We start from the raw sequence: 21767 nt of genomic DNA, 5'->3' as shown, positions 1-21767 counted from the left end.
GAATGTTCCCAGCGGCTCGTGCATAGTCGTAGGCAACGTCAGTATCTGGGATCAACAAGTGTCCCCGAGCAAAGATTCGTTCCTGATGGCGGCATATTGATGTCGGCCGGGTTGCGGCGGGCGCAGGCGCGGCCTTCCTCGGGATTGGCCCGAGGACGGGCGGGGGTCCACGAAATGGTCGATATTTTAGCTATAGCGGGGGTTACAGTGGCGCGAGGCTTTACCGAGGCCAGTCCAGTCTCTTTAAAGTCGTCGCGAAACAACCCCCGGTGCTGCGCGTTGTAACGTCGGGTGATCGTTTCTCTGGGATCGTGTACCTCCACCTGGGGACACGATATTTCGTCGAGCGGTGGTGCAGGGGCCGGGAAGTGAAGCTCTCGCGCGGTGTGCATCCCCTCATTCGCTGATCGGTCGTGAGAGGATCATCTTTCACAGGAGGTACAAGTCGTTGACGACTCGTCGGACGGGAACGAGATGGACTCGCGTCCAGTGTGGGTGCACACAGGATCACCCAGAGCACCGCGACTTTCGAGCCTGAACATTTCTGTCCGACCAGCCAGTCCGTCGATAGACTGCTTATTGATTTCTCTCTGTTCTCCCTCTCTGTCTCTATCGCGCTCTCTGTCTCTCTTTCTCTATCTCTGTATCTCTCTCCACCTCTTTCTCTTCCTCTCTCTTCCTCTTTCTCTTCCTCTCTCTTTCTCTCTCTCTCTCTCTCTCTCTCTCTCTCTCTCTCTCTCTCTCTCTCTCTCTTTTTCTCTTTCTCTTTCTCTCTCTCTTACTCTCTGGCTCGCTTTTCCTCTCTAGCGCTGGAGAACCGTGGCTGAACTACCCACGCAGTTTTCCTCTCCCAGTGTTCCTGGGTTAGCTAATTCCCCGGGGATTCCCTCGGCAACCTTGCCAGAGGGATGTCCCTGTTGGACACGTCCAACTGTTAGAGGTACATGGTGCCAGTCTGAGTGAATTATTCAGACTCCCGGGTGAAATTGGGGCTACTGGGATCAGCTATGGTTGTCTGGGTCCACTTTAGGGTAGCATTCGCAGAAACGCTTGTCTATGGTTAAGAGGTTTGTTCTTTTTATCTCTCTAATTTGTTGGGGAGTTTTCCTCCTGAACGCGTGCCAGCTGTAGACGGAATCGGTTATTAGATGGACAAAGTGTGGCTTGCACGGAAATCGACTTTTGCCGAACCATTGGCGTAGGCGTTAAATATTTATCAGCCGAGCGCCGATATCGTGGCATCAAGCGTTATCGATTCGGACGAGTTTTCGGGATCCAGATTCGAGCGTCACGGTGTGCTTATACAGAGGCTCCATCTTCCGTCTACGCTCATTTCGCCAGCCACTGAAATCGAAACTATGTAACGCGCGGCGTGGGCGGTCAGGGGTTAGGAATCGATCTTCCGAAAATATTTGCTGTGCTGCCTGCCCCCTTCTCACGCCACCGCCGCTTTCCACCCCTCCCACTTGCTCCTTAATCAACCGCCATCCCCCGTCTGGGGCGAAACATAATCGACTAGCATGGGGGATTCACTTTTCTCAATGACGTTTCCGCCATTTTCACTGATACTCTCCGCTTGGCTCGCTGGCTGATCTGCTGGGACTTTCTATAGGGCACTCCTCTACGATTTTCAAAGGGTTAGGGGATGCAAGTGGTTGGAGAAGTTAATGGGGCAATAAGGGGTTGTTTTGGCAGCCAGAAAGTCTGGGATCGGGAATCCCCTTTTCAGGATGCAGTGCTGTGAAGTATGAGTTGGTCTAGAATTGGGTTACATATGGAAATTGCTCTATATATGGTGTATAGGTATTCGATTGTTAAATAAAAGCTTTGTTTTTAATTGTATGGTGATGTATTGGTGAATTATGTCTAGATATCTGAGTATTTCGAATTAAATTTCTTATGTGCAATATTTAAGCTATATGGGTAACAAGTTCCTTTTAAATGGGAATATAGTAAATACTATGGTTTCCAAGAAGCTTATATGCTCAAAAATTGAGATTCTTCTTTCTTTGAAATTATGATACTACAGTATGTGTGTTTAGTATATGTTACAGCCGCGTTTAATCTAGAATCATCTAGTACTTTAGTATTATAATTAGCTCTGTACATTCTTATTAATTATTCATATGTATTATCATATAAATTGCATTACACAGGACTAATAAATGAAAATAGAAGCGAGACGGAAGTTCAGTAACTTAATAAACATGTTTATTAGTCAAAGAAGAATATTAAATCTCTGTTCAACTCTATTAAAAGTTTTATTCTGCTGAACTTCATTCACAAGCATACACAGGTGCACAAAGTTTTACAGTCGAGTATATCACAATTACAAGTGGTAATAAAAACTTATGAGACATATGCTCAATAAAGTCTCCTTTATCAATTACGCTTCTAAAACAATGATGTTTTTTCACCATTAGTGACAAATTAGTAACTTCGTACAGCAAAACTGATATAGGTTATGATTTCAGTCCCGAACACTTCCATCTTGTGTAAGATTTAATGCTTCATGCGTGTTCTACAGAATGGACCATTCCTAACTCTCACTCCTCCCTTTCTCATGCTTGTAGGTTCCAAATAATCATTATTCTCCTTGCCGGTGTTTCCGTGTTAGAAAATTCCGCACAAAGCTGCATCGTTGTGCTAAAGATGCAATTGTATGCAGCACGTCAACGTTAACATATGGGCGGCGGTGTGATTACTGCGAACCTTGTCCCACTTTCTTTCTCCACAGCGTTCGGAGTGCTGTGCGTAGGCAGCTGACACATTTTTCCACGGTGAAAAACCATTTCCCAGAGTTTCAGCAGGTTATCGAACTTCCGGTGTTTTCGTGCCGATCCACCGGACCCTCGTAAACCGGATTTTTTGGAATCGTGTCAAACAGCTCGCTCGTGAACCGTGCCCTCGTTGCTGGTAGCTTTTGGCAACGAGTATTGTTCCATTTTAGGATCTAAAAACCACAGCTCCTTTTAATTTCAATAAAGGAATGGAAATTAATTTGAATTATATATTCCTAATGCTTCTGCCTCAGACAAATGACTAATTTCACTAAAATATCATTACTTGGAGTTTAATTGAAATATTCAAATGGAACCATTCTATCCTTCATTCACTTGTTTATTGATTAATATTATATAAATATTTATTTTTCATTGAACTATTCACAGAATTAATAGAACATGAATAATTTCTTAAAAATATATGATTATTTAATAAAAAATTTCATAAAAATATATGATTATTTAATAGAGTTTCATATATACTTTATGTTCATGTCTTCACGATCACGTTAGAAGCGAAGTGCGAAGAAATGGTTCCAACATTACGGCAGGATTTATTGCGCACTCGACGCGTTGATAAGTCGATTGGTTTTTAGCGGGATGGAGGACCTTTTAATTTCTTCTCGTTCGACGAGCATCCTAGAAATAAGTGAGGTAGAAATGATAGAACTTGAAAATCTGAGGAAACTCTGGAGTTGCCGCTGCGACTCGAGCATGAAATCGATAAGAACCTCCCACCCCGTCTAAAAAGTTCACAGTGTCTGTGCCTCAGCGTCGTTTATTTATAGTCTTCTCTGCTGGAACACATTTTTAGGCGTAACTGCACTTATGCCTTCGGTTCATCCTATGCACCTATCGCTCCCTTATGATCGTTTTCTCGCGGATTTCACAATGTTATTAATTACAAGCGACCGTGACGCATTTCGAGTTACAGTTCTTGATGCATATGCACGTGCAAGAGTGTCTGGCAAGGGTTTCAGGATAATGAAGACGTCCTGGAAACATATTTGCTCGGAACAGTTTTGTTAAGAGGATAATTAGAAACGGTGTGGTCGCAGTTGCTGTTTACTTCCATCCATTTAGATGCACTTGTACCAAGTTCCAGTCATCTCATACAATTCCAACAGTGGAAACTTCGAAGTCCTTTATTCAGTTGAATAAATGGATGCACTTCAATATTCTGAGCCTAGATGGAGCTCTCTGTTGGTTATTAAGTTTGAAGTTATGTAATCAGATACTTTGTAATAAATGAAGTTGTAGCTGCGGTTCCACTTTCCAGGCAACAAAATCCTCTGTTGCAGCAGCGCATAATGCGGACGGAATTTAATCTACAATTATGATCACCAATACCGTTACTGCCTCCAGTTTTCCATATTAATTGCTTTTAGGAAGTTTCAATTAGCAAACAGGGTTGCCACTGGTTTACACAGTAGGTTATTACAGTTTTTTAGTTCTTTGCTCCAATTAAATTTGCCATATTCAATTATCCAAGGCAGTTATTAAATTTACTTGTACAATCTATTCAACTACACAACTTCCAGTTAGCCTGAACGTTTTTAATTAAAACTTTGATATCCATGTAGCCAATCCTGTGTGATTGTGCTGCACGTATAAACCTGAGCTATTCATTTTAGCTGGAATGGCAATTTTCGGCCAGCAGATTCCACTGTAATCACAAGTTGCAATAATCTGAATCACTTGCAATTAGAACCTGCAATTACCTGGCACTGTGGTCATTGCAGCCATCAATTATTTAATGGTATTACAACCGCAGCTTGCAATTATTGGTTCAGCTGCAGCCACGTGCAGCACTGGCCAAGTTTACTTACTGTTGTGCTCGCCAGAGCGCACACTTTCAAACAAATTTATTCCACGTGGGTCTGCGATATCTATAGGCGCACCTGCTGTCCGGAAAAAGTCATGGACACGTTCCTCGTATCATTTAGGAAGTACTAAGTGATTACCAATGACCGATTATGGCAGAAGTACTGCGGGTTGAACGAGAATTAGCGTGAAGTATTCAGCTTGAAGCATAGAGAGAAACGTGAAAACATGGCAAGGGGGAATGAAAGGGGAATTGAAACTCCGCAACAGAAGCATAAGAGTATTTGTACAAATGCAACTGATATTGAAGTCTCAAGAGAGGAGTGAACGAAATGTCAGACAGCTTTACATTGAAATTGTTTCAATGGATAAAAACATAATCCCCTGACTGAGTATCACATTAAATGCTATTCCACTTTGCATTTTCCTTTGCATATGCTTCGTCTGTTTCATGTATTCAGTCCTGTATATGTAAGCTTGATGTTTCTTTCTTATTAATGTGCCGAGTTTGATCAGAAAGGTAAATGGTACACTGATTCCATACAATGCTGCTTTGATTCCATCAGCCATCACTGAAATTGCATCGGATGACTGGATCGAATCATACCAAACAATGCTCCAAATTGTTCGGTGCAGTTTAGTTGGAAACTTGTTACCATCATTTGATTAAAGATAACTAAATTAAGGGATTGAATTGCGGAATTAGTGAAACTGGGAATGATTATAGCTGTAATCATATTAGACAGACAGACTGCATTATACTTCAGTGTGTCTAGTAGTTTACTGCAATTGCATCAGACTGTTGATAGAATCGAATATAATAGAGCTAAGGATATAGTCACTGTAATTAGGAGTCAAGAACTCCAATTAAAAATATACACAAATTAATCCCCATTGTATTAGTTATTACAGAAATATCTTTAGAATCTTCATAGAAAAAATGAAACCATAAATATTCTTTCATTAATCACTGTGAAAAATAAACATTAGCCCAATCAGTACAAAGACAGTACCTCACAGAAAACAAAGTCAATTACCAGTAATAATTTATTAATCGCCCGTAATAAATATAGATCATTCAAATTCGTTCTTACCTCAATACCACAGACAATAACAATAAGTATCAAACATTACAAATACTATCTAACATAAAGAATAAATATCCAGCACAGAAATATCAACAAAACTTCAACATTATAAAACTTAGACTACAAAATATCAGATTATCTCTCCCTATAATGAGTACCATTTCCCAAACCTAACATCTACCAAAGAAGTCACAGAAAAAGACAAAAGAACCAGCTAAAATAATTCTAGCCCAGTGACCTTCCTCAGCGCCATACTTCAATCATGCCGGCTTGAACACGTGTATCGGTATCAAGAAACCGCGATACCGTTTCAACGACGAAACGACCGGACGCGGAAATTAACGAAAGCGATACCGCGGGCTAGTCGAAGATTAACGATACTCATTCGAAACGAAGCCAGTGGTTCGCGTTCGGTTCCTGGCGATCGTTCACCGAACTCAGGGTGTACACGGACCCCATAAAAAATTCGATCATCCGTTGCAAAACCAGGCAGCGCAGTTTTTTCATTGAAGATCAAAGAAAACAGGGAGAGGAAATTTAGTTAGAAAATGCAGCGAAAGCAGAAAAGTGAGACCGGAAATGGGTGTACGATGGCCGTGAGGGATTCCGCGCTGGAGCTGCGGACAAGGATGGCTCGGCTGATGTCCATCGTCGAGATTGCACCGCGGCGCAGGCTTCCGGTACCGACATGTGTTCATTTCCTGGTTGTAGCCGCGTTGTTTCCATTCCATTCGGAATAGTATTCGCTGCGCTGGGTACGCGCACGGTTCGAGTGTCTGAGGGCGTCCGGTTCATGGGAAAGTAATGGCTGAGCCGTTCGTTTGAAATCGTTTGGAAGTGTTAACCCTTTTTACCTGTATGAGGTACATTCTGGGTGGTTGAGTTTGTGTTTTGTGTTTGGTATTATTGATGAGTTTGGTTTGAGATTGTTATTGTAGTTTTGGGGTGATCAGTAGTAAGTGATAATTAATGATCGATGGTAATAATATGAATAATTGATATTGAAGGATTTTTTGGTTCGAATTGCAGTGTTAATTTTGAATTCTGTTTAGCTGGGATGTAGTGTTAGGTGTATATGTATATGGATTTTATGGTTGTAAAGAATTTTAATGGTCGTGTGAGTTTGGAGAAGGAAGGTTTGTATATTTTTCTTAGATCTTTATGGAATTATTTTTAAAACAGTTTAGAATATTTAAGTAAACGAAAGGTCTATGTGTTTTTAGAAACATTGATTCATGTATTAATACTGAGTGTGAAGATTTGAATTTAAACTTTGTTACTGGGTTTCTTTACAACAAAATATAATTGATTTGTTGTTACATTAAATTGTTTGTGGTGTGTTTCATACTTTATACTCCCAATAATAACATTTCATACTACCATTTTCAATTTTGATGATTAAATTAGATCTACTTTAATAACTGAATTAATATGATTAATTTATCATATATCAAATCAATAATACGTAATAATTAATTTATTATGGTTAATCCATCGCAAATAAAATTAATAATACTTATTAATTAATATATTACGATCAATTCATCATATACCCAGTTAATAATATTTCTTGCTTTATTATAATTAATTCACCCTCCAATTCAAAGTATACTTACACTAAAAACACTCATTATCCGAAAGGTCTCGAGGTATCTTAAAGAAAAGAAGCAATAAAAGGTACAAAGGGTTAAAACAGTTTCAAATCTTCTTGATCAATATCGCAGGCATGCATATTGATTGAGGCCATTGCTTTTACGTGCAGTTGGTAGATTTTGCTCGGGGTCGGATCCAAGAGGGAGGAGATAGCGAAGGGATTGGTAGGACACGCGACGGATAAGGAACCGATAAGGCGTGGGAAATTCAAGGTAGGAAATTGATGAAGACGAGGTGCGGGATGGATTGTGAATTGGTAGTCCGTGAATCGGGGAGGATTAGAGATAACGTGGTAATCGGGGATTATTAATGGGACGCGTGAAAGTGAGAGACGTTTAAGGTGAAATCCCATGTGACAATATTATTCTATAAAACGAGTTTCCGATGGAAATTCATTGAAAAAGGTTTTAATTGGATTGAGGTTTTAATTAAAACAGTATGAATATTTTAGTGTTGAAAAGAAGAAATATTCTGAACATAGCACTTGAATACAAGATTTATCCAGTGAAAAATAAATATTTAGTTACTCTTGAATAATCTATAAAAGTGTTTATTATTTTTTCAAATTATCTTTATTTGTAAAAACAGTAAATCGTTGAATATTTGAAATTGTACTCACGATTGAATATTTAATATAATAATGCGGATGTTGTTAACAGTATGGTACGGAACTTGAAGTCATAATAATATTAACAATTATTTGAAAAATATATGTTCCTTCAGTTTCCGCTGTCGACGTGGTTTTACATAACAAAACACTATGAATATTATCTCCGGATCCGGTTCTCCAACGAAAAATGGAAACAGGGAGCAACAAAAATTAACAGTCTAGCCTGGCCTCTAGCTAGAAGACCGATAATATGACTGTGGTTACTTTTACAAGTTTCCATTCTGAAACATTTTTCTTAACGATTAATGCAGGGAAACATTTATTATATTAACTAAAATATTCTTTGAGTTAAAAAGTAAGATATTTCCGTAGGAAAAATCTCAGACCTGACATACATTATACTGTACACTGTTTTACTATGTTCAATATATGGTAAAATATAAGAATTATAACTTAATAAAACTATAATTTTAAACAATAAATTATTATAATTATTATTACTATAGTAATTATTATTAATCAGTAATAATCAGATTACTATTAATATAGTAATAATCAATTCTATGTAACAAAAATTAATTTTTATTAATATAGTAATTATTATTATAGTAATCATTATTAATAATAATAATAATGATAATAATCTATTATTTAAATTATAGTTTTATTAAGTTACATACAAGTCAAGTACATATATAGAAATTATATGTAATTATTCTATAGTAATATAACTATAACTTTAAGTCTATTTTTATCAGATAAGTGGTATGCTATCATATTTTATTAAAAATAGATATCGTTATCGGTGATGCATTGACTATCAGTCTTTTGTTGTCAGGTAAGTGCATATAATTTGCACGAAAATCAGGTTTGAAAGGGTCGAAAGCCGATAGAAAACAGGATCATCCTCCGGATCCCAGAAGTAACTCCTTCGAAAGAGAAAGGAGATCCGAAAAGGAGCGATCAGGTCTTATATTTCCTCGCGTCGTTGACCACCCTTTATTTTCGGGTGGAAAGATGAAGTGTCGCTTAAAAAGCTCGACAGAAACTTCCCGGGGGTGCGTGGCAAAGGAAATTCACTTAACGCGACCCTCGACCTTCTTGAAAAACCTCTTCGCGATATCACACTGTGAAATATGAAAGTTTTCGCGTTTATATAAATTATTGGGTCAACTGAACCCTTCTCAATTTTCCAGCAAAATACAAACACACTTTAATTAACTGTATAACTCAAATCACAGGGGTTCATATGGAATGTTCAAACTTTACGATCTTAATCAATTTATATCATCAATAAATTAATAAGTGACAGTCACTTTATTTAATGATATGAATCTTTATTTCATTTTTATTTATATCTTGTTAATATTTGAGTGAATCAGAATAATAATGGTGTAACTACTACGTCTCGGTTGTCGAGAAGAAAAATGCTATTATGTTATTAATGATATCAATTATTATTAGTTATCAATATTAGTATTTAATTGATCCAAAAATGTTTTACGAAAACTTAGAAGTAGTAGACTACTATTTTATTTTGAGCCAATCAATTATTAATACTGTCTCATTATAGAATATTTATATTTTTTATATTTTATTATATTATTTAGAAATATTGGTACTTACGTATTATACAAACATATAGGTTAGTTCTGGGTTAATATTTATTTAATATTACAACACAGTATTAAGATTTTAGTATTATTATTATCATTATGATTACTATTATTATATTTCTCAAAAGGTAATCTGTATAATACCTAAATATCAAAATATTTATATTTCTTTATCTATTCCCAGGAAATTCTGTGCGCTTATTGGGAAGCTTATATCGAAGCATGCAGTCTCTTGCAAAGATGGCGGCGTGCTTCGCGGACGCTTAATCGTCCATTTCGTTGCAGATGGCGGGCACCAAAGCAGTCGAGGACCCAAAAAAGGAGGCCACGGACCAAAACTATGACTACATGTTCAAGTTGTTGATCATCGGCAACTCGTCCGTGGGGAAAACCTCGTTCCTCTTCCGTTACGCGGACGATTCCTTCACTTCGGCCTTCGTATCGACCGTGGGGATCGATTTTAAAGTGAAAACCGTCTTCAGGAACGACAAAAGGGTGAAGCTACAGATCTGGGTCAGTGGAACTTCATAGAATCGATACTAACAGTTCTCATGGCTCGACTGAATACTTGTTGAAAATCAACCCTTTGCCCCATGATTTATTTCTTAACTGTAATCGATACAATATTTGCCAATTATCAATTTATTGAGAAACACAGAAAAACTCTAGATACATTCTATTTATGTTTGTTTTCTGTTCACACTTTTATAAATTTGTAATTGATGTTTATTGAGATTTCTTCTGCAATTAACTCTTTGCTCCACGATTTATGAACCATGTTCCATACAAGTATATTTTGTCATTAACCCTTTGCACTCGATAGTATACTGCGTGATTACGTGAAATATTGAAAGAAAATAGCTTTGTTCCATAATTTATGTGCGATTTCTTGATAGATTAATTTTAAAGGATCTTGTAAACATCTAATTGGAAAGTATTGAATATTTCAAGTGAAAAACTTTCGAGTGCAAAGGGCTAATAATTGATTGAAAACAGAGAAAAATTCTAGGTATATTTTATGTACATCTTTGTTTTCTATGTAAATTTTTCTACATTTCTAATTAATTTATTTTATGATTTCTTCTGGAATTATCCCCTTGCGCTATGATATATTTCTCAATCATGATCGATACAATTACTTTTGTCATTGATAATTGATTGTAAAACAGAAAAATTCTAGTTATATTCTATGTTAATATTTACTCCAAAGTATGATAATTGATAGTAGAAGAATAATATTTAATTCGAATTCAAACGAATTGAATAATATTTTTATTACTTACCATCACAATTATAAATCATTTTAAATCTTCACGACGAGTTCAACACGTTATTTTAAGGCAAGGGGTTAACAAATTAATCGAACAAATATCCGAGTATCCATCTTTCAATTTTCTTCGCTACAATTCCTTACTTTCTTACGAAAAAGCTGAATTTTTCCAACTTTCTATTTCAACAAAATGTTCATGCAGATACATTTCACATTAAAATGTGAAGAAACGAAAACATTTCGTAAGTTGAATTTTAATCAGTTTGCTTGATCTTGGCCGCCATCTTGATTATACGAAACCACATGACTAGCTTCGAAGAACCGGAAACGAAAGCTAAATATGGCTACAAAAGTTTAGCCACATGTGGCTTCATTTATCACTCGAAGGAAGAAATCCATGACCATACATTGTCATTGTATTATTACATCTTATTTATGACAGTCCGTTGTTTCCTTCGCGTGATATATGCTTCCCCGAGTCCCGAAGCTGTCGTCCGTTGGATCCTAAATCATTTTTCCATGCAAATAATGCATTACTTTTAGAAATTACTTCTTCCCTTGTTCGTCGTCACTTATTCTTTTATTACACACTGAACAATTATTGATGGACTATGGTTGTAAGAAAAATAACATTTCAAATTTATAGTACACGTGTAAATATATAAATAATAATATAAGTAACATTTCAAAATAATATTTCTACAATAACAAAAATTTTAATTAATTCTCAACAAGTCTTCAAAACAAAATTCCCAACAATTATTGATGGACAATGGTTGTAAGAAAAATAACATTTCAAATTTACAGTACACATGTAAATATATAAATAATAACCCAAATAATATAACTGATACAAATATAACATAATAATATAAGTAACATCACAAAATAATACTTCCACGGTAACAAAAATTTTAATTAACACGTTGACTGCCACGGTGATTACCGATGACCAGGCTTCCAAGTCGCTAAAGAACAATTACAATAAAAAACTTGATTTTAAATCAGAATATTTAGTAACACAAGTATCTAGACCATAGCGTAATATGACTACTGTAATACTAAATCATTAATAATTATTTTCGATATAATTTGCCTATGTTATTAAAGAATAAGTATTACTATTCAAAACGCTAGAAATTATCGTGACAGTCAACGCGTTAATTTCCAACAAGTAAATTTTCAACGTAACGTCGCCCAACGTAATCTGTTTCTCTGTTATTACTCTGTGAAACAGGCAGCATTTCATAAATATTTTTATCGGAGGAATGTGAAGGTAATTTGTACTGTTAATCGTTTCAGGACACGGCGGGTCAGGAGAGATACAGAACGATAACAACGGCCTACTACAGGGGCGCGATGGGTTTCATTTTAATGTACGACATCACGAACGAAGAGTCATTCAATTCGGTGCAAGACTGGATCACGCAGATCAAGACTTACTCGTCCGACAACGCCCAAGTGATCCTGGTCGGCAACAAGTGCGACATGGCCGAGGAGAGGGTGATCAGCGAGAAGAGGGGCATACAATTGGCGGAACAATTGGAGGTGCAGTTCTTCGAGACATCCGCCAAAGAGAACATTAACATTAAGGTAAAATGTCACATTATGATATTCTCATAGAATCATATCACTATACTATCATATAAACAGATCATTCTATTATTACACCATTATCTTAAACATTAGTCTGTTCGGTTGACAAGTCATATCTTCATCTTATCAGAACAACATATCTCTATGTTATACAGTCGCATTACAACACTATCATATTATTGTATTATGATAATAATGAAACATTGCAAAATGAGTATTTGGTTGGCCAAGAAGTTATACTATCATACTATCATATTACCATACTATCGTATTATAATATTATCATATATTAACATTATCATGGAATATTATATTTTAGATATTTGATCAACGCGTTGACTGCCACGAGTATTTCAAGCTTTTCCTTATAGTAAGATTTATTCCTATATAATACAGGAAAATAGTATTAGAAGTAATTATTAATGTTTTGGTATTACAGTGCTCATTACACTATTATCTAACTTCTCGTGTTACTGAACATTTCGATTCAATAGCAATGTTCATTTCGAGCGATTTGGAAGCTCCAGTTACCGGTGACCACTGTGGCAGTCAACGTGTTAACACATTGCGTACCGATAACGAGAAATCTCGTTTTTATATAAAATTTAATTCGAATTGATTATCTATTTAAAATATATTACATAACAATATGATATCTGAGTTTCTCTATGTATAGTGATAAGTTGACCTCAGTGAAAATTGCCATCACAATTCAGTTTTCTGAAAATTAGCCGGTACGCAATGTGTTAAGTATCGAAGAAATTTAACGGAAGCTTAATCTAAAATGAAATTTCTCTTCGAGCTTCTTTAGAAAAGCAAAGACCTCTTGGCTAACCTAACAGGGTCTAAACAGGACAGTGAAATCAAATGCACGATCCAATTCCAATTATTTGGAACCATCAATTCCTTGAAAACGCTTCTTTTCCAGTGAGACAGTAATAAAGTAGGGCATATTCGCAGCCGTGCCCGTTTCATTTTTCTCCTTCGTTCGTTTACCGAATCCATTATCCCTATGGTTTGCGACGATCGCGTGTCGCCGCCATTAGCGCGCGACGACAGGAAAGGTTGTCGTGTCACGTTTCAACGCTTATTTCCATCCGCCAGGTGTGCGTCTTTGTGTGTGTACTGTACCATTACCTTCGATCGGCTGTCCTCGATTGACGCTCATCTGCGCCCATTAATCACGCCTGCACAACTGGTCGAACCTATTGGCATTGACACATCAACGTTCCACCGATCGATTCCTTTGCCTTTATCCCCAGAGTGTCTGCCTTGAGTCTGTAAAGCAGTCAGTGATCCTGTCGCCAGAAGAAATGCTACTTTCGCAGCACTCGTTGAGTGCATTTATGGTTCAGTTAGTCGTATTCTCACTAAAAAGTTTATTTTAAAGATACTTCTTGCTACTGGCAAAGTAAACTCTAAATTGGCTATGATTATTTAATTGTAGACATGCCCTGAAGTCTTCTTAGCACTAGATCTTTCTATAAAGGTTTTAGTGTTCAAAAGCACTATCTGAGAAATCACTGAAGCAATACATTCTGGTTAGAGGGCTCCAGTATTCAAATTGGATGCCATTGCAGTGGAGGAAACCACTATCGAGTCATTAAAATTTCACTGAAACACTCAGTATCAGTTAGAAGCATCTGAGAATTCTCTAATGGAACATATCTGGCCCTGACTGTCTAACATTTCAATTAGGGCATTCATTTGTGACTTATCTCACATTACCCAAGCTGCATCCATTAGGCTTCGTTAACACGTTGTACGTCGCGCGTTGATCTTGCTCGATGTCACCGCATTCGGTAGTATTGTTTATAATATAGAAATGTTTTCTATATTAATTAATATATAATATATATAACACTATAGTAATTCGATTTGGTTGGGGGTCACCGGTGACCTCCATGGCATTCAACGTGTTAATGGAACATACCTGATCTTATCAATCAAACATTTGAATGACAATGAAAACCTAAATCCTATAAAATGTGGAGGAACACTCGACTGACTCAAACTAAAAACTGAAATTCATAAGAGCAGAATCCTCAAGACTCCATTATCCATCAGATACATCAAAAGAAGTGACACCCTATTTTCTCATGCACAACTACAAATCCTTCCCAAAAGTACTAACAAGTGTATCAAACGCTTCCTGACATCATCGACACTCCTGAATCATTAAACATTACACGACCATCAATATTCCGAGGCTCAACGGAAAGCATTATCCAAGTTCTCCAAAGACCACAATGGTGCTCCCGACAATACCTCACCCAATCCTGAGAGAGATGGCGCCTCCGTAACGGGGATTCACCGCGAACCGCAAACTTCTGCGCAGGCGGTGTTCGAGCAGCTGGTGGACATCATATGCGACAAGATGAGCGAGTCCTTGGACATCGACCCGAGCCTGATCGCCGGCGGCGGGGGCCAAATGATGGGCCACACGCTCACCGACCAGCCGACCAATCCAGTGAACACCAACTGTAATTGCTAAAAGAACGCGGGATGCCCCACTTAAACTCTCTACAAGACGGATAAACACGGGAAAGGAACAACAGGAGGGATATACCTTAGAGGATGGGACGCGTGTATGCCTGTACATGTGTGCGTGATACGTGGCGCGTGGGTATTTGCCTGGTCGTGTGTGTACGCGGAGAGTGTGTGCGTGGGAAAGAGAAAGGGAGAAAGGGAGAGGGTGAGAAAGAGCGAAGGGGAGGAGGGTCGAGTGACAAAAACGCTGGCTCTAGTTCACACAACCCTGTTCGTCGTTCCTTTAACAAACCCCTTTGGTTTCCGGCCGTTCTTCGTTCCGCTCTTTTTTCTTTCCTCCTTTCTCGATCAATATATATTTATATATATGTGCACATAAATACGTATATATGTACAGGGTGGATCGCGACGCGTCGATTAGACTGCTTGTCTTCCTCCTCAGTCGAGCTATGCGGTGTGCCGTAGCGTATCCAAGGGGCCGTTGATCGAGATTATTAACGAATCGCGATGACACGATCTAGAAACGAACAGAAATCCGACAGAGAAACAACGCCCTCGATATTCTATCATAGCTTCATCGTGGAATAAGAATTCCAAGATGGCGTCCAAGCCGACCAGTTGGGACGCTAGTGCACAACGTGTATACCACACCGTCTTTTCTAATTCTTTCAGCGGATGATTTCCCGTTGTTGCCATCGGTTAATGTGTACCGCACGGTACAACATTCGGTGCACCTGTGAACGTACCTTAAACGAAAGAACAAAACCGCTTTGCACCAAGCCAAGTCTAACAGGATCGATTCGCTGAGGTTGAACACGGCACGGCTGATTGAGAGATTAGCCGGTCCACCTTGTATGCATATAGAAACATGTATGACGGTTGTAGCCTGATTGCGCGGAGGTGCCATCGAGCTGATCCGAGCCCGATCGCGAGCAGACGTCGTTCTTTCTTTCGGGTTCGAAAGGGTTTGTCCGAGGTAAGGGAACCGGGGTATCGACGATAGCGGCGGAGAGAAACGCGAAGCTCTAAATGTATAATGGGGGAAAAAACTTACCGGAGAGTTTGAATTCGGCGAGATTCAGACCGCCGCCTATCGCCGCAACCGACGGTCGGCAATGCAGAGTCTCTCATATCAGTGAAGTTTCTTTCGAATCCCGAGGACGGTCGGACAATAATAGAGGGAACGATTTTTCTACAACACGCGGAAGACGAAGGGTGTAAACTGGCGCGAGAGAAATTCGTTCGGAATGTATTTTCGGTGGCGGAAGGATCGAAGGACAGCAATAATGTTCCTCGCGGGGATTGTTTCGGCGAGTCAGCGCGTTCCCTAGAAGCTTCCTCCGAACCTGACTGGCTCTAGAGATCTCCCATGCGGTTCTCTCGCTTCTTTTCTGGGTTGGCGCAGATTAGGAACTCATTATCAGTGTACCAGCTTCGAGGGAACGCGACTGGCTCGATAGTGATTGTTGCTGACGGTTTCAAGCGCACCTCGACTCGTAACCGAGTGCATTCGACGCGCCGAGCCGCGTGCAGCTTCATGGAGAAATATTTGAGAATGTTGCCAGCAGTTGTAACAGGATTGGAGTATATTCCTTCGAAGCTCGTACGCGGCTTCAGCGCGTCCCTAAAGCGTTCAAGCGTGCAATTCATGTGACAAATAAATGTTATGCGTTCAATTGCAGCTCTGGCAACAAAGAAAGAAATATATATCTGTGTTGTATTTAACGAAACGTCGTACACGTTGAACATTATTCTTGGTTATGTACATACGTTCTTTTCTCTTCTTATTTCTCACCTGACTGCGAGGGAAAGGATTCACAGGAATTCGAGACCTTTTCAGGATTACTAAACGGTTCGACGAGGACCGTGTGCGACGAAGCGCGCGGAAACTTCGTCGGACACCGTGAAATCGCCACGGGACAAAGATCGATGGTGTTTGGAACGTTGGGGATTCCGATCGACGCCTCGAAGACGAAAGACAAGGAGGGAACCGGATGTGTAGTTAGCTCGAACCTTGTAGGTGCTTCCTTCGCGTTTGTTACTGAACCACTTGAAAAGAATTTCCAGTTTTCCCAGCCGCGTAGCTGTACGTTTGTGTCATTCATAGGGTGTTCGGATTAGATTTCGCCCTAGGTGGCAACACTGTTTCTACCGGTCCTAAGAGAGTCTAGGGTATTTCTTTGACCGTCTACAGTTTTCCACTGTTTTTCGAGGCTGTCCTCGTTCGAACCTGAAACGTTGGCGACGTCGAGCCGATGCACAACGTTAATTTCCGAAGGCTCAAGCTCGGGCACCTGAGATGTTAAATAGAATTGTGTCGCGGCGGCTGAAGCAAGTCGGCCTGGACGATCGGGGCTTCTTTGGGATTCCGGGACGATTGGCAGCGCGTCCGCCTCGTACCGGGGACTTTTTGCTTTTCTTGGACCGGATCGTTGGGGCAGGTAGAGGTAACGGTTTCTTCTTGAAATTCGAACGTTTCGTTGATCGTTAGTTAAGTAAATGAAAATTCGGAAAGGGCGGGGAGGTAGATGTTTTCTCTTGGAACAATCGGTTTCTATCGATGAGAATGGTAATATAATTGTAATTGCGTGGGTAATGTGTACAAAGTGTCATGTTTGTTCCAACCGGGCGGTGCAACGCAATTGAAATTGTATTATAAATTGCGATTATGAGTTACTATTATAAACTGCACAGCCTACACGAAATGATTCTCATGGGTTTATAGTAATAACTTGTAAATAGAATTATACGATCTATATGTTTGAACAAGCGTGTGTAAAGAAAAATAGTAAATAATGTTACATTCATTGTTTCCGCATTCATTATAACATTAGCACTATTATTCTTCGAGTCAATCGAGTTCAAAGATTAATGAATACGTTTAAATTATCTTTCAGTATTCTCTGAAACTTTAGTTCCTATTTTCTCCTTTCTTTCTTGAACTCGTCGATTTTTATAAACCGTTAACCCTTCGTTGATGATTTATAATTAGAATAAATTGTGAGTAGACAAATTGATAAATTATAATTAGGGAAATTGATAATTCGTAATTAGAAAAATTGATAATTTACAATTAGCAAAATTGATAACTTATAATTAGAAAGAAATTGATAATTTTTATAAATTGATCATGGCGAAGATTAGGATATTTGAAAGGACAAAAAAACATTTTGAACCGTTTGAAATCGAACGCGGTGGCATTATTTCCCGGCTTCTAAGCTCGCGTGACAATAAGCAAACAATTCTTGGCGGATCGATTCCAAGAAAAGCGAAATACCGGTATTTATACAACTGGAACAGACGGATCGGCCATTTTGCGACTGCGGCGCGTCGATGGCCCCATTTCGCGAGCGATCCCGGGATCGCGGCGAATTCAACGATTCGGATCTCTCGCTGCTTCACTCTTATTAATTGGAGAACGATCAAAGCGAGGCCTTCATTGACGGGAAATATATTAATTAAAAGGGCGGGACGGTTGAAAGACATTTCGAGCCGACCTGGTTTCCATTCGGTGCGTTTGGCTCTCGACGAACGAATTCACGTGCGAATAATGCCATACTTATTTGGCTGCAACAATAATGGCCGGAACAATATTGCCACGAGTATTTATTAAGCAATTTCATCGTTCACGCGATCGAAAAATTATTGGAACGAATATTCACCTCTCACGACCGATTGTCTTTGGTTTCTTTGTATTTCTGTATGTATTTTAAACACTGGTATTATTTATTCCACTGAAATAATTATTTTCGTCAGTGTTACTTGAAATGAGTAACGATTCATTTTATTGTTTATGTAATCTAGATTTTATATTATTGTTTCATTGAACAATAAACGTATATTGAATAAAGTGGAACAGAAGGATACGAAGATTAAACGAAGGGGACATTATCGAAGCTATTTTTGTCGGTGAAAAGTTATTGGAACGAATATTTATTCTTACGACCAATTGCCTTTAGTCTCTTTGCTGTATTTTAATTAGAATTACTTATTCGACTGAAATAATTATTTTTGTCAGTGTTACATGAAATGAGTAACGATTCATTTTATTGTTTGTGTATTCTGGATTTTATATTATTGTTTCATTGAACAATAAAAGTGTATTTAATAAAGTGGAACGAAAGGATACGAAGATTAAACGAAAGGGACATTATTGAAGCTATTTTTGTCGATGAAAAGTTATTGGAACGAATATTTATTCTTACGACAAATTGCCTTTAGTTTCTTTGCTGTATTTTAATTAGTATTACCTACTCGAGTGAAAGAATTATTTTTACCAATGTTATTTGAAATGAGTAGTGATTAATTTTATTATTCATATAATTGGATTTTATATTATTGTTTCATTGAAGAACAAAAGTGTATTGAATAAATTGGGACAAAAGAATATAAACATTAAACACAATCGAAATTATTGAATCTGTTTTTACTGATAAACAATGATTAGTGAATCAGTTAGAAAATAAAAATGTGCATCGGTCTTCAGCGTCAATTACCACAGAAAACATGGCGTCCAATCCGACTGCTTCAGTCCTCGCCTGGCGTTACAAACTTACTAGGCAAGCTGCCCTCTGTACATACAGCAATATGTTTAAAAAAAATACCTATTATATATATATATATTATATTATATAAATATATATATATGAAGATATATATAAAGATATATATATATATATATTATTGAATCTGTAATGAAGTGCAATGTAAGCGTTACTTATTCGTGTGAACACAGACGCGACTCTGGAGAAGAAAAATATAAAAATCGCCATCGCGTGTAATCGAAGAAATTCAAAAGAAGACAAAAAAAAATTAATAAGTATTAACAAACAAAAAAAAATGGGGAAAAAGAGATGATCGCCGATCGAGGAGCAAGAATTGTACGAGAATTGTGTATCGATCAGATCAGAGGAAAATAAAATCCTGTGCTGTTAACGTGGAGATTCGGATTATCAATGAGAACCGTGTGTCTCTTCGTTATTTCGAAATAAATGGACCATTTTCGTTTCAACCTCTACTGTGTCACTTGTCATCTACTATACTACGACGTTTTCATTGAAACTTCTCACCGATTCTGTGTCTATTTCGTTCAACGGCAAATTTCTAATGAAATCGTGGAACCTTTTTTATGGGTATTCTGTAAACGACGAAAGAGGATTTCTAATAACATGTAGGATCATTCAGATATTTGTCCAGATGATTTTCGAATAATAATTCATTGTGAAAACCCTCCATTTGTTTGTCTTTGTCACTGTTAGTGTTTGTGGTGTATGTTTTTTTTTTTTCATTTTCATAGAGTACTTTAGACCTCGTAACTTGGATTTCTTCGGTGGCTTCCCATGGACGTGTTTGTGAGTCACCCTTTATCGTTTGTCTTTCTTATTATAGTGTATTTACATTTTTTCAGAAGTTCTACATTTTCTTCATCGTACTGTGCTATTGGTACGAAAGTAAGTTCACTAAGATGAAATTCTGTAGTTAATTATAATTTTCTAATCACTTTGTGGCACGCATAAACAAATACAATGTAAATATTAAATAAAAAGTAATCGTTATTATTGTGTTATATATTATCTTATGTTTTTCATGAATCACCGTTTTATTCACGAATAATGGAACTATCCAAATTTCACATTTTTGTATAAATAAAGATTAACATTAAAAATATTAAAATTGCAAAAAGAAACAAAAAGTTTCTTATCAATAATCAGTATAGGCAGACACGTATGTTAGTACTAAAAGATAATAATTATTATTTAAAATTTAACTTTAATTAGATACATTATTGATTGAAATATTACGTGACATTAGTTTCTATTTAAGTGGTCAGGTCTCTGGAGGTTAACACTTCAGTTTCTCAGGGTCAGATCCGACCTAAATTACTGGAAGCTGCTATATCGGTCTACTTAGGTCCTAGATGCGTATATCATTCGAAATTAGCGTGTTAGGTCATTCAGGGTTACGTGTGTATGTGAGCAACACACACGATTACTGAAATAGATGCTTCAAAATAGTTTCTGAAAGGATTCTGTATTATGGTTTCCTTCACTTTACTTTTTCAAAACTTTTTCCATTTCCTTATGATGCAATAAGAAAGAGGGAACTCGTTTTCACGGCGTTCCATGGTGAATTTTAAACATTTTCTTGTGGTATTCATTACTTTGCACTATCTTCGTTCAGTGAATATTAAAATTGAACGAAGCCAACGTACACATATTAAACAATAATAAGTTAAAAACGTTTCTAGCATTGATAATTCCTAATTTTTTATACAATCTTTTGCGTTTATTAATTATTCTTCGAAGAAGTACTGCTGTTCTACCTTTGGTTTCCTCCCTTCAAAGTCTTTCAATGACCAAGAATGAAATTTTGAAGGTAAGTACTGATAATTACTTATAAATCAATTTTCTACATTATTATTAGCATCTTCGTGAAAATTTCTTTATAATCGAATATCAAAATACTTTACAAAGTAAAAAAAAAGTAAATACTATGAGAATAGAAATAATATCATTTTTATTGTAAGTTACCAATTATAAATTTGATTAAAATAAAATAAGGAATGTCAAAGATAATAAATACAATTATTTTGCGATTAAAGATAAAATAATGCAAATTGCAAAATGAATATTTATAAGATTCAATAGAGAACGAACGTGTCATCCTTAAGTATCACATTGAGAATCACTGACAGCAAACTTGTCTTCTACAAACATTTAACTTTCTCAATTAAAACACAAAGTCTATAATGCGATTTTAAAGTCTTAAACCACCAATTTCCAAAACAAACAAAAAATCATTACGGACATAAGTGTTTGATAAATGTGTCTGCTTTAA

General features: G+C 37.4%; 1 protein-coding gene across 13 annotated transcripts; it reads left to right on the top strand.

Moving 5' to 3' along the window:
• Nucleotides 1-195: 195 nt before the first annotated feature.
• Nucleotides 196-19941, top strand: Rab3 (RAS oncogene family member Rab3). 13 transcript variants are annotated; one of them, XM_031974055.2, is made up of 6 exons: nucleotides 6419-6650; nucleotides 6748-6831; nucleotides 7458-7560; nucleotides 9860-10087; nucleotides 12147-12437; nucleotides 14779-19941. In XM_031974055.2, the coding sequence occupies exons 4-6, from the start codon at nucleotides 9860-9862 to the stop codon at nucleotides 14932-14934; spliced, it is 675 nt and encodes a 224-aa protein (XP_031829915.1). In that variant the 5' UTR covers nucleotides 6419-6650; nucleotides 6748-6831; nucleotides 7458-7560; the 3' UTR covers nucleotides 14935-19941. The 13 variants fall into 13 exon arrangements, with proteins under 13 accessions (XP_031829918.1, XP_031829908.1, XP_031829915.1 ...); XM_031974057.2 differs by having other exon boundaries at nucleotides 7420-7560; XM_031974052.2 differs by having other exon boundaries at nucleotides 6419-6674.
• The last annotated feature ends 1826 nt before the right edge of the window (nucleotides 19942-21767 follow it).

This window comes from Nomia melanderi, chromosome 2 (genome assembly GCF_051020985.1).
Source record: "Nomia melanderi isolate GNS246 chromosome 2, iyNomMela1, whole genome shotgun sequence".
Taxonomy (NCBI): Eukaryota; Metazoa; Arthropoda; class Insecta; order Hymenoptera; family Halictidae; genus Nomia; species Nomia melanderi.
This window is presented reverse-complemented; position numbering and strand designations above follow the sequence as displayed.

Bases quoted from the DNA above. Each gene is read 5' to 3' on its own strand.
- Rab3 (XM_031974048.2), top strand. From the start codon at position 6,244: ATGCAGCGAAAGCAGAAAAGTGAGACCGGAAATGGGTGTACGATGGCC. The intron at 6,376-9,859 runs GTACCGACATGT...ATTTCGTTGCAG, and splicing joins CACCGCGGCGCAGGCTTCCG to ATGGCGGGCACCAAAGCAGT. The intron at 10,088-12,146 runs GTCAGTGGAACT...TAATCGTTTCAG, and splicing joins GGGTGAAGCTACAGATCTGG to GACACGGCGGGTCAGGAGAG.